Source organism: Giraffa tippelskirchi, chromosome 8, assembly GCF_054371585.1.
Source record: "Giraffa tippelskirchi isolate mGirTip1 chromosome 8, T2T-mGirTip1v1.2.pri, whole genome shotgun sequence".
In the NCBI taxonomy this organism is placed as follows: Eukaryota; Metazoa; Chordata; class Mammalia; order Artiodactyla; family Giraffidae; genus Giraffa; species Giraffa tippelskirchi.
Window position 1 is genome coordinate 57,030,611 of NC_137282.1, and position 13,354 is coordinate 57,043,964.

General features: G+C 40.9%; 1 protein-coding gene across 6 annotated transcripts in view; it reads right to left on the reverse strand.

The window, feature by feature from the left end:
• ADCY2 (adenylate cyclase 2) overlaps positions 1-13,354 on the reverse strand; it is a 436,561-nt gene that overhangs the window by 131,302 nt on the left and 291,905 nt on the right. For all 6 annotated transcript variants that reach the window (XR_014062213.1, XM_081520577.1, XM_081520578.1 and 3 more), the window contains 2 exons: positions 9,846-9,957; positions 3,820-3,947 (listed from right to left, as the gene is read on the reverse strand). Coding sequence is in view for 5 of the 6 variants with exons in the window: in XM_081520577.1 (XP_081376703.1) it covers positions 3,820-3,947; positions 9,846-9,957 (240 nt within the window). In the remaining variant the exon portion in view is untranslated. The remainder of the gene's footprint in view (positions 1-3,819; positions 3,948-9,845; positions 9,958-13,354) is intronic.

The window sequence follows — 13,354 nt, forward strand, 5'->3', positions numbered from 1 at the left end:
CACATCAAGCACCCATCATGTGCTGACCCCCTCCTCGAAGTTTTCATACTAGACTCGTGAGACATTGCCTTGTACTGTCAGAAACAATCTTAGATGCCATGCGCAGTTCTAATGCTCACCGTAGCATATGTCCCCAAGGAATATTTTCTGCTGATGAGACAATAGGGCTTATTTGTGAGCTTAAATGACTTCAGTGTGAATAGGAATTAAAAAAAAAAAAATTAACCACAAGCTGAATGCTTTTCCACTGTGCACATTTCTTTAACAAAAAAGAGAAGAGAGTATGCTTTAAGAAGATTTAATAATGCATAAGGTATCATTAAAAAGAAACGAATTTTAAAAAACCACTTAAAAAATACTTTAGGATCCTGTCACTGACTCATTGAAAGAGACAAATGAAGAACTTCCTTTGATTAGGACAGACATATGTACACGACCATGTGTAAAACAGATGGCTAGTGGGGAGCTGCTGTACAGCACAGGGGGCTCAGCTCCATGCTCTGTGATGACCCAGAGGGGTGGGGTGGGGAGGGAGGGGGAGGTCCAAGAGGGAGGGGATATATATCCATATATATACATATACATACAGCTGATTCACTTCACTGAATAGTGGAAACGGATACAACATTGTAAGGCAATTATATTCCAATTGAAAAAGAAAGAAAAAAGACAACTTCCTTTAAGAGAAAATGGCAATGAGTGGTGATGCCTATTTGTTTCTGCCAGTTAAATATGTTTATCGATTAAAATATAGTTGTAAAAGAAGAAGGTGTCCCTGGCAGGAAGGTGTACCTACTTCCACGGATCGAATCACCCCAAGAGGAAACGTGGAGGGAAGTGATGACATTGATTGCAGCACAGTTACGAGGAAGGGTTCCCAGGTGTGGGATGCAGTAGAACCCGAAACATCTCAAAATGCCACAGGTATGCATGTGGGACGGCATCACTGACCCAATGGACATGACTTTGAGCAAGCTCTGGGAGATGCTGAAGGACAGGGAAGGCTGGTGTGCTGCAGTCCACGGGGGCTGCAGAGTCGGTCACGACTGAGAGACTGAACAACAATGACCAACAATGAACAATGAACGTCAAGCCTCAATGATGAAGCAGAACCATCCTAGCATACTGCGATAAAAAGAAATGGGTCCATGATGTAAAAATAAATGACCTCCTGAAAAAATAATACAGAGGCTGTTTCTTTCCCTTCCCTTTCTATTGTCCTTTTCTGTTTATATTTTGTCATAAAAATGACAACCTATATCAAGTACTTTGCAAGTCGTCCACATCCTTCAATCCTGCTCCCAGAAGGAGCATCTCCATGACACAGGAGGCTTGCCTTGATGCTTTGCCTGCATAAGCTCTGAGCGCAAACGGCTGCCAGGGGGTGTCTGGTCCTCCCCTCTGGGCTTGCTCACGCTGGCTCATCTCTGCTGCCCACTCCCCTGAGCCCTCCTTCCTGACAGCACCCAGGAGTACTCATGAGGCCAGTCTGACAGCAGTGACTGGTTAGTAACTCGAGTCTTTGAATTAAACCATCTTCATGGGCTTCATGTCTGTTTTAGAAAAATGAGTTGATCAAGGGTTCAGATGAATTGACTGACCAGAAACATTTTAATTCCTGTAGATGCAGATGAAATCTGTGTGATCTATAGACAAATGTTGAAATGATGGCTTAGAGTTTGCGATTATAGTAGACAATCTTTCTAATTTAAGAGGAGCTTTAATCACTTACAAAATCAGGGTTCTGAGAGCACTGCCTTGATTAAGAACAGTTTACATTTTCATGAAAGGGGGGGAAAAATGTGTCTAAATGCTGGGAATATTCCAAAACTGCAGCCAAAGAACTTCCGCAGTGGTGACCTAGCTAACAGGGAATGAGGCTCTGAATAAACGTGGAGGTCCCTGCTCAGAGGGAAACACACAGACAGACATCCCTGGATCCGTGTTGTTGGTTCCAAGGAAAACTGGAGGTCATCTGGTAAAATTCCAAGTGCTAAGTGTAGGCCTTCTCCTCACCAGCTTCAAAATCTGAAACTCCTGTATTCACTCTCATCTTATGGCTTAAGAAATGGGAATGGAAATGCTTGCTTTTGTATGTGAGAGAGAACAAAGAGTTTCCAAAATTTGCCGAGGTGCTCTCTCTTTCCCTGGGCTTCCCTGGTGGCTCAGATGGTAAAGAGTCGCCTGCAATGCAGGAGAGCCAGGTTCTATCCCTGAAGAAGGGAATGGCTACCCACTCTAGTATTCTTGCCTGGAGAATTCCATGGCCAGAGGAGCCTGGAGGGCTACAGTCCATGGGGTCACAAAGAGTCAGACATGACTGAGCAACTAAACAACAACAACAAAAGGGCATTTTGTCAAATCAAATGTGCTACTGATGCCCATAATTTCATCCTTCACAAAACCCATTCATAAAGCCTGTTCCCTCTCATGTTTGGTTCAAACAATGAGGTGGCTTCCAGGGGTGGTTACAAATGTGAGAAAATCTGTTAATTTTACATGGATTGAATGCACTTATATCTGGACCCATGATGTCCTGAACAGTTAATGACTTTTGAAAACAGCTGAAAAGCTTTTTTTTTTTCAATGCCTCTGAGAAGACAAACGATTTATTTTGGAGGAGAAGCAGGGGAGACAGCTAATTCCCATCAAAGCATCTCAGGTGGCAAGTTGAGGCCACATCGTCCACCTCTCCCATCTGGATTCTTCCTTCCTGTCCTCCTATGTCTCTGCCCACCCATTCCTGACTGCCGTGCAGTGGCCCCGACACCACTCAGCTAGTGAGTCTGGACGCTCAGGTCTGCGGACTCTGCTGAGGCTGGAGGTCTAATCATTCTTCCCTGGAAAGCACTGGAAACCCATCGTCAAACCTCTCAGTCCATTTCAGCCCACGGCCAATACCACAGTGGGCTGAACACAGCGCAATTAACTTGATTTGTTGCTTTCTCACTTAAAGTCCCAGTTACTCTAATCCTGAGAAAAGGAATTCAAACATCAAGCACATAATTTCCATCCCATTTAGAACAAAAATATGTGGAGGAGAAGAGAAAATCACTTGACCAAAAATAGGCAATCCCCTACCAAAAAACCCTCGAACTGAAATTTTTCAATCAAACAGTCAACAAACAAGAGCTTTTATCATTTATAAGACTATCAGGGCTTCTATGAAGGCACTTATAAAGAAGTATGCATTACAGTACCAGCACTGAAAATTCACTTTGTAGCTCACATTTTCACGCTACACTTGTCAGTTGTAATGATACCATTATTCTTTGTAAGCAAATATTCTCTACAAATCTTACAATAAAAGAAACTATAGATACAAAGCAGAAAACTATTATGGATAAAAGCTGAAACTAAATTCACAGAGCTGAGTGTGTTTGACCAGACGGAGTTATTCTGGGCTGGATTTTTCTATTCATTGCACTCTGGTGGTAAAAACTACCTTCTCTCTTACAATTTATGTGTACTTGTCAGAAATCAAGAGAGACATTAAAAGTACAAAATTTTCCCTAAAGATTGGAGGAGACTTTTCAATTGTTTACAAAGAAATTATCTTTGAAATTAATGACACAGTCCCTTCCCACAAATTTCTAACACAGTGTTCCTGTACAATAAGATTAATAATAACAAAACAAAACACAGAGCTTTACTCTAGACTGAGTTCTCACATGCTGATAAATGAGTCTTTGCCCGTTTCTGTTTAAATGAACAATTGTGTATGTATTTTCAGTAGACAAAACACCAGAAACAGTTGTAAGAACGACAATGAAAATGTATTATGCAGTTTAAAAGGCTCTTACTAAGCATTACACTTACTTTATGGCTTCACACATATCCAGTCCCATTTTCACACAATTCTTGGCATGGTTAGGGAGAGATATAGGCAGTCCGGACACACAGTAGTAGCAGTCTCCTAAAATTTTTATTCTCATGCATTCATTCTCCTGAAAGAAGAAGTTACAGAATTTCAACTGCATTGCGTGTGTGCTAAGTTGCTTCACTCGGGTCCAACTCTTTGAGACCCTATGGACCGTAGCCCTCCAGGCTCCTCTGTCCATGGGATTCTCCAGGCAAGAATATTGGAGTGGATTGCCATGCCCTCCTCCCTAGGAGAGGATCCCGACCCAGGGATTGAACCCCTGTCTCTTGCGTCTCCTGCATTGGCAGGTGGATTCTTTACCGCTGCGCCAACCTGAGAAGCCATAAACTAGTTCAGTTTCCCTTAATTGCCCATCAACATTAAGCCACCCTGAACCACACACCCCTTTACCAAAGCAGGAAGGATGAGGGTAAGGGGTGGGAGGGGAAGGCTGAGAGAATATTCTGGAATGAATCACACTTAGCAGAGAAATGTGAAGATAGGTCTATGCTTTGTAGTCTGAATATCCTCAGATACTGACAGTGAAATGAAATGTTCTGTGCAGAGCAGAATCTTTCAGGATAGGAAATGGTGATCAGAACTCAACTGGAATTAGAATCGTACGTTATTTCCTACTGCGTTCATGGTTTTCCTCACCTCTTTCAAAGCTGAAGCGAATTCTTACCTGCAGACATGTAGCTTCTGATAAACATCACTACAGTATAATGCAGTATAATGAGCCACCATTCAACATTGCCAAGTGATTTAAAACTTTATTCTGACCTTAGGTTAAACCATTTTAATATCAAGTTAGACGAACTCATTTTTCTTGCCTGGGTTGTATTTATATTACAATATCAAGATCAATTTCATTCATACGCATCAATCCTACATCCATTTCTAACCTTTTCAACTAGCTTATAGACTATTCACTCAAATTTAAAATAAATACATAGATAAAGAAGTACCAAACACAGATTTTTTTCCCCTTCTTAACACACACGCTTATGGATAAACTGAAAATATTTGAAATAATAAAATGAACATAAGATCTTTTTGTCCTTAAATCATGCGCTAGATTTACTGAAGGTTTTTGCATATTTCTTTCCCTGTCTCATAGAGAGCTTGTGTACTTTCATGCTTACCTATAGCGCTGTAGAGGGTGTGTTAATAAATCTTGACCTCCCTGATAGCTCAGTTGGTAAAGAATCTGCCTGCAATGCAGGAGACCCTTCTTAGATTCCTGGGTTGGGAAGATCCCCTGGAGAAGGGATAGGCTACCCACTCCACTATTCTTGGACTTCCCTGGTGGCTCAACTGGTAAAGAATCTGCCCGCAATGTGGGAGGCCTGGGTTCCATCCCTGGGTTGGGAAGATCCCCTGGAGAAGGGAAAGGCTACCCACTCCAGTATTCTGGCCTGGAGAATTCCATGGACTGTATAGTCCATGGGGTTGCAAAGAGTCCGACACGACAGAGCAACTTTTACTTCCTAAATGTGTATTCTGAGTCTAGAAACAGTAAGATTAATAACAGTGAATTCTTGGTAGCCTTATCAAAGACCAGTTGACTGCATGGGATTATTTCTGGTCTCTCTATTGTGTTCTGTTGGTCTATATGTCTGTTCTTAGTATCCTACTGGTTTGAATTGTTGTAGCTGGAAGATATTTTGAAATCAGGAAGTATGAAGCCTCTAGCTTTGTTCTTCTTGCTCAAAATTGCTTTGGATATCTGTGGTCTCTTGTGATTCTATATAAATTTCAGGATTGATTTTTTTCTATTTCTGTAAAAACTACATGGGGATTTTGATTGGGATTGCACTGAATCTGTAGATGGCTTTGGGTACTATTTTAACAATATTAATTCTTCCAACCCATGAATATGGAATATCTTTCTACCTATTTGTGTCTATTTATATTTCTTTCATCAGTGTTTTATAGTTTTTGGTGCATAAGTCATTCACTTGCTTAGTTAGAGCTTCTCAGGTGGTGCAATGGTAAAGAACTGCCTGCCAATGGAGGAGACATAGGAGATGTGGGTTTGATCCCTGGGTCAGGAAGATTCCCTGGCATAGGAAATGACAACCCACTCCAGTATTCTTGCTGGTAAAATCCCATGGCCAGAGGAGCCTTATGGGTTACAGGTGATGGGGTCACAAAGAATCAGACACGACTGGGTACACAGTCTGCTTAGTTAAGTTTATCCCTAAGTTTTTCATTCTTTTTGATGATAATGTAGATGGAATTGTTTCCTTGATTTTCTTTTGAGATACTTCATTGTTAGTATATAGAAACACAACAGATTATTGTACACATACTTTGTATCCTGCAACTTTACTGAGTTTATTAGCACTAACAGATTTTTATGCTTCCCTCGTAGCTCAGTTGGTAAAGAATCTGCCTGCAAGGCAGGAGACCCGAGTTCAAGCCTTGGGTCAGGAAGATCCCCTGGAGAAGGCAATGGCAACCCACTCCAGTATTCTTGCCTGAAGAATCCCATGGACAGAGGAGCCTGGCGGGCTACAGTCCATGGGGTCACAAGAGTCAGACACAACTTCATGACTAAACCACCAACCACCACCACCAACAAATTTTTGTGGACTCTTTAAAGTTTTCTACATACAAGGTCATATCATGTGCAAACTAATAATTTTACTCCTTTTTTGATTTGAATGCCTTTCTCTTTCTTGCCTGAGGCCTGTGTCAAGAGCTCCCAGCACTGTGTTGAAATGAACTGGTGAGAGCAGGTGCCCTTGTCTTCTCCCCAGTCTTAGAAGAAAAGCTTTCAGTTTTTCACTGCTGAATATGATGTTCACGGTGGGCTTTTCATATATAGCTTTATTGTGTTGAGCTGAGTTCCTTCTTAGTAGTTGAGAGTTTTTAATCATAAAAGGGTGTTCAGTTTTGTCAAATGCTTTTCCTGCAATTGATTGAGATGAGCCTGTGTTTCTTATCCTTCATTATGTTAATGCGGTATATATATATATATACCTCATCAATTGATTTGCTATGCCATCCAACTTGCATCCTAGAGATAAATCCCATTTGGTCATGGTATATGATTTTTTTTTTAATGTGCTGTTGAATTTGATTTGTTAATTGAAATAAATTCTTCAGCGCTCAGCCTTCTTTGAGCTTTCAAACTGTGGTGTTGGAGAAGACTCTTGAGAGTGTCTTGGGCTGCAAGGAGATCAAACCAGTCAATCCTAAAGGAAATCAGTCCTGAATATTTATTGGAAGGACTGATGCTGAAGCTGAAACTCCAGTACTTTGGCCACCTGATGCAAAGAGACAACTCATTAGAAAATACCCTGATGATGGGAAAGATTGAAGGAAGGAGGAGAAGGGGACAACAAAGGATGAGATGGTTGGATGGCATCACTGACTCAACGGACATGAATTTGAGCAAACTCCGGGAGATAGTGAAGGACAGGGAAGCCTGGTGTGCTACCATCCATGGGGTCGCAAAGAGTTGGACAGGATTGAGCAACTGAACAACAACAAAGTGAAATAAGCCAGATACAGAATGACAAATGTTACACGATACCACTTATACGAGGAATCTCATTGGTCAAACACAGAAACGGGGTGTAGAATGGTGGTTTCTGGGCTGGGGAGAGGCGGGAAATGGGGAGGTGTTGGTCAAAGGGCAAAAAGTTCCAGTTATGTGTGATGAGTAAGTCCTAGAGATCTGTACAGCACAGTGTCTATAGCTAATAATACTATACTGTATACCTAAACACAGGCTGCAAAGGTAGATGTTAAGTGTTTTAATCACAAAATAATAATGACGCTGATGATAATGATAACGATAATAAATTAAAAGGGCAAAATGAAGATCTGTAGGTGATAAATGTTTATGGCATAGATTGCAGTGATGGTTTCAAGGGTGTATCCCTAAAGCTTAATAAGTTGTATGTCTACTAAATATGTACAGCTTTTTGTATGCCAACTATACCTCACTAAAGTGGATAAAATATCACAGTGAATGAGCAATGATTTTGAGTTCCTTAATTTAAAGTAATGTGCTTTCATAGCATTCACTCAATGGACTGAGCTGTTTGCTTACAAGGCTCTCTGACTCCATGATCTGAACTATGAGATGTGAACTGATATCCAAAGTATGCTGCCCCTGTAACCAACAATGTGTGGACCAAGCAATCCTTGTCCAGACTCTGATATTGCCTGGACGTTCCTGTAACCAACAATGTGTGGACCAAGCAATCCTTGTCCAGACTCTGATATTGCCTGGACGTTCCTTTGTTATAATCATCAGAGAGGAGCAGGAAATCACACTGATTACCTCTTCTATGTGATATAAACTCTGTCCTCCTCAAATTCATATGTTGAAATCCTAACCCCTGGTACCTGTAAATGTGACTTTACTTGGCAATAGGGTTACTGCAGATGTAATTAGCTATGATAAGGTCATACAGGAGTAGAAAGTGTTTCTCGCTCAGTTGTGTCCGACTCTGTGTGAGCACATGGACTGTAGCCCACCAGCCTCCTCTGTCCATGGGATTTTCCAGGCAAGAATACTGGAGTAGGTTGCCATTTCCTGCTCCATACAGGAGTAGGGTGGGCCCCTAATCCTGTATGATTGGTGTCCTTATAAAGAGAAGTAATTTGGACACAGAGTTCTGCACACAGGGAAAATGCCCTCAGAACACTGAAACTCTGTCACCAGCCAAGACTGGAAAGTTTCTTCCTAACCTGTCACCAGGCAGTGCAGCAAAAATGACCTTTTATTAACTCAAACTCTCAAGACATTATTTTTTAACAGATAATCTATGTTTTTATTTGGTTTAACAATCATTCATTGATAAGTATTTCCTTTCCCCCCTTAGGTCACAAGGAACCAATAATTGGCAACATAGACAAACCTGGCTGCTCCCTCATGGAGAATATAGTCAAGACATTGTTTTCTTTTTTTTCCTTAAAGATGAGCCCTCCCAACCCCAACGCAGCCTTTTCCTTTGGTTTGGTAAAGGAAGGAAACAGAGCTGTACTCTCAGTGATTTTTTTAGAATCCCCAGTGAGATTTATCATGGTCAGTTGGGCAACATAAGGCATCTCATGGGGAGCTTGACCCAGGAGTGACTCTGTGAACATCTGAAAGCCATGTTTGTGCCTGGGAGCTTGGCTGGAATGTTCTCTATTGTTTAAGTGTAAGGAAAATTTTACCATGAACTAAACTTAGAAGTAACTCTTCCTAATGTAAAAAATACATTTTGATAAGCAGAATAAAGGATTTTTGTTGGGAACCATTTAAAGACAAAAATTAAGGGCAGAAACATTTTATGAGACAAATATAGAGGGCTAGCAAGCAAGAAAAAATACCAATGTTCCCACCAGAAATCTTAATAGTTCCAATAAATAAGTCTGGAGTGAGGTCTGGTATGGTTTTAAATCAGCTGTCATCATTTCTCCCCTGTGAAACTTCCCACAAATGAGCATATGAATGGTGAATACTGAGCTTACATCTCTGCAAGTGGCACACGGGCCAATGGATAAAAATGAGACAACAGTAAATAAGGCCTTAGGAAGAAGGGATGCATCCTGTCTTAAGGATTTTCCCAGAATGCTGCTTAACACTGTGAACATATAATGGTTATAACTGGAAAGGAAATTACGTTTCCAACTCATTGACATCAAAATGCCTAAAAAGAGAAGCTAAGAACAGCACAGTGCAGAGAGATGTGCAAATCAAGTCTCGTTATTTTGAATGCATTTATTATATGTGTGCTGAATTATATATAAGCCAGAGTCTTAAAAATAAATGAAAGCGTATGCTAATTATATGCTACTGCATTTCTCTTTCCCAATGTAGGTCTGAGCCTTATCAATGGCAAATAAATCCAACAAATTTATAAATAAGATTTCTAAAGGATGCTTTTATGAAGAGACAAAAAACTGGTAAGGACCAAGAAAAGGTAAGCCCAAATTTTATACATCCTCAAAATAGAAAGCAATCACTAATACTCACCTTTGCAATTTGATCAAATTTTCCAAAGAGTTCATTCAGCATGTGGACGAGTTCTCCAGGGGAGCAGTCACTGGCCAGACGGGTGAACCCAACAATGTCCGCATAGAGGATACTGTGGGAACAAACCAGTGGGTGCCATATTTGCAAGTTTATATTCGCTAAGAAAGTCATGGTAGTCTTTCCCATTAAAAGAGGATGATTTCTTACGTTTTATATTTTTGCAAAACGTCATTCCCCTGGGTATGGAATACATAAACATGTTGCTAAACTTTCCCATTAATTTTTTTTGATGTTACATTTTTATAATTAAGATTGGGGAAGAAAGCCATGTGATACACTTTCTCTATTCTAGTCCATTCTTACTGACAACATTTCTCCCCTCAGGGCCAGCCCCTCCCTTCCATTCTGGCTTATGTGGTCTTCATCCTGACAGTTCATTACAGTGTCATAATTCTGATATCAAAGGAGTATGCTTCCATTTGAACTGTTACGTGATTTTATATTGTAAGTATTCCTAAGTAGAAGAAGCAAAATCATAAAAGTCAAATCCTGTTTTTTGATTGAAAGACAAAATTCTGGGTTCTTTACTAATTTCCAGGAAAGGAGATGCATCTTCCTAAAGCTCAGAGTTTAGTTTGGGGGAAGCATTAAACAAGTAAGGACACCAACTAATGTCCAGTTACAGTAATAACAAGTCCTATAAAGGCAAACAGTAGAATGCCATAAAACAGAGTAGTAGGGGTGGTGAGCTGAGCACCGGAGAATTGATGCTTTTGAACTGTGGTGTTGGAGAAGACTCTTGAGAGTGCCTTGGACTGCAAGGAGATCCGACCAGTCCATCCTAAAGGAAATCAGTCTTGGGTGTTCACTGGAAGGACTGATGCTGAAGCTGAAACTTCAATACTTTCGCCACCTGATGTGAAGAGCTGACTCATTTGAAAAGACCTTGATGCTGGGAAAGATTGAAGGCAGGAGGAGAAGGGGACGACAGAGGATGAGATGGTTGGATGGCATCACCGACTCAATGGAGATAAGACTGAGTAAACTCCGGGAGTTGGTGATGGACAGGGAGGCTTGGTATGCTGCGGTCCATGGGGTTGCAAAGAGTCGCATGCAACTGAGTGACTGAACTGAACTGAGCTGAACTGAACTGAGGGGTGGTGAAGAATCTGTGACAGTCACTAAGGAACTGACAGCACAGCTTCCCCTCATGGCATGTGCAGGCTGGGGGGTAAATGAGAGATTCATTAGAGTTTTGTGTACGTTTAGCTAACCTTGATGAATCAGGACAGAAGAACACAACACCTATGTGTGCATTACAACTTTACTGACATAGCAACGTCTTTATGTTTTATATAAAGACCTAATATGTGCATGTGTGTTCAGCTGTGTCTGACTCAGACCCCAGGGACTGTAGCCCGCCAGGCTCCTCCGTCCATGGGATTCTCCAGGCAAGAATACTGGAGTGGGTTGCCATTTCCTCCTCCAGGGGATCTTCCCCACCCAGGGACTGAACCCACTTCTCTTGCATATCCTGACTTGCCAGGTGGATTCTTTACCACTGCGCCACCTGGGAAGCCTCAAAGACCTAATAAAGAAGCCTAAAATTGCTGCTGGCAATTTGAGTTTTAGGTAATATATACAGTATGGTTTAAGATGGGCCATGAAACAAAAATATCTGCCAATTCACACTCATTAGGATAGCTTTAAAAAAAAAAAAAAAGGAAAATAACAAGTGTTGCTAAGGATGTAGAGAAATTAGAACTGGTAAGCATCCTAGGGGAAAAGTAAAATGGTACAGGCACTACAGAAAAGAGTATGATGTTTCTTCAAAAAAAAATGAAATACAGAATTACTGGATGAACTGGCAATTCCACTGCTGGGTATACACCCCAAAGAACCGAAAGCAGGAACTCAGATATTTGTATACCCATGCCCACATCCTCATCCTGCCTCAGTATGAAAAGGCCATAGGTTTCAGATTTCTTTTAAAATTAATTGGTACTGCATGACATTTAAGCTTCTGCATTTTAAAGTATGTCTGAGCCTCGTGGCTCAGACAGTAAAGACTCTGCCTGCAATGCAGGAGACTTGGGTTTGATCCTTGAGTTGGGAAGATCCTCTGGAGAAAGGAATGGCAACCCATTCCAGTATTCTTGCTTGGAAAATTCCATGGACTGGGGGGAACCAGGTGGGCTACAGTCGCAGAGTCAGACACGACTGAGAGACTAACATTAACACTTTTCTTTAGGATCTCAAATATATTTTCTGAATTTAAATTTGATTCAATACTGCAAACATATTGTATACAATCTCTGAAGGCAGCTGAAGCTGCTTCACCAACCCTTTGCCTTAGACCGTGCGGTAACTGGCTTCCAAGATGGGCCCAGGGATCCTCACCTCCCTTGCATTATCCCTCCCCATAACAGAGGGACAGGTCGGAATGACTTGTGTAACTAGTAGAATACTGCAAAAATAGCCAGAAATGACCTTTCATAAAAGACATTGCAACTTCCACCTGGCTCTCTCTTGGATCCTTCCCTTTGGGGAAGCAAGCGGCCATATCGTGAGGACACTCAAGCAACCCGTGAAGAGGTCCAGTAGTGAAGAACTGAGGCCTCCAGCCAACAGGACGTTAATCTGCCCACCAGGTGAGAAGCCACATCCGGAGCAGATCCCCCAGCAGCCCGAAGCCTCATGGAAAGTCTACGCCAGAACCACTGGAGATGCTCCCAAACTCCAGCCCACAGAAACTGTGAGATGTCTATTTTTCTTTAAAACCACTAAGTTTTGGAGTAATTTCTTACATAGAAATTGATAATACAGATATGCAGACTCTTTACCAATTGTGGTTGTGTCATCTGTTATTTTTGCAGGTCTAGTGTTCCTGGACTATATCACAACTACTTAGAGTCTGTGAGCCTCTCTAGATACAGACATATTAATATTTATTTTTACACATTTTGAATACCAATAAATGACTTAAAAATATTTCTGGAGATGGAAGGGCCATTGCTGATTTTCAGACAGTTAAGGTTAGAGAGAGAACTTTCTAGTATAATACAACTTATCAGATACTATAAATGTTTTCTTTTTCTTTAATTATGTAGGTAAAATGCTTAAAAACCTAAAGGCAAGCTAGCGTTTTAAATAATTTCACTCATGAATATGTATGAATGTTCTCTCTCTCTGTGTTTATATATATGTATACAAACACACACATACACACACACACACACACACACACACACACACATATATATATACACATAAACACCCATAGTTCTTTCCTATTATTCCAAAAAATGATGGGGACTTAAAAATATTTACTCCTGATTCCTCATTGATATGTGACTTTTTTCTGTTACCTCCCTCTCAATATACATTTCTTATTGTATATTAGCTCTTTGTGTGCTTGGGCCATACCTCTTTCTAAAATCATGTGTCAAAATGAGATCTGTCTTAGCAATGCATTTAAGTTGTAATGCATTAGTGCTTCCCTGGTGGCT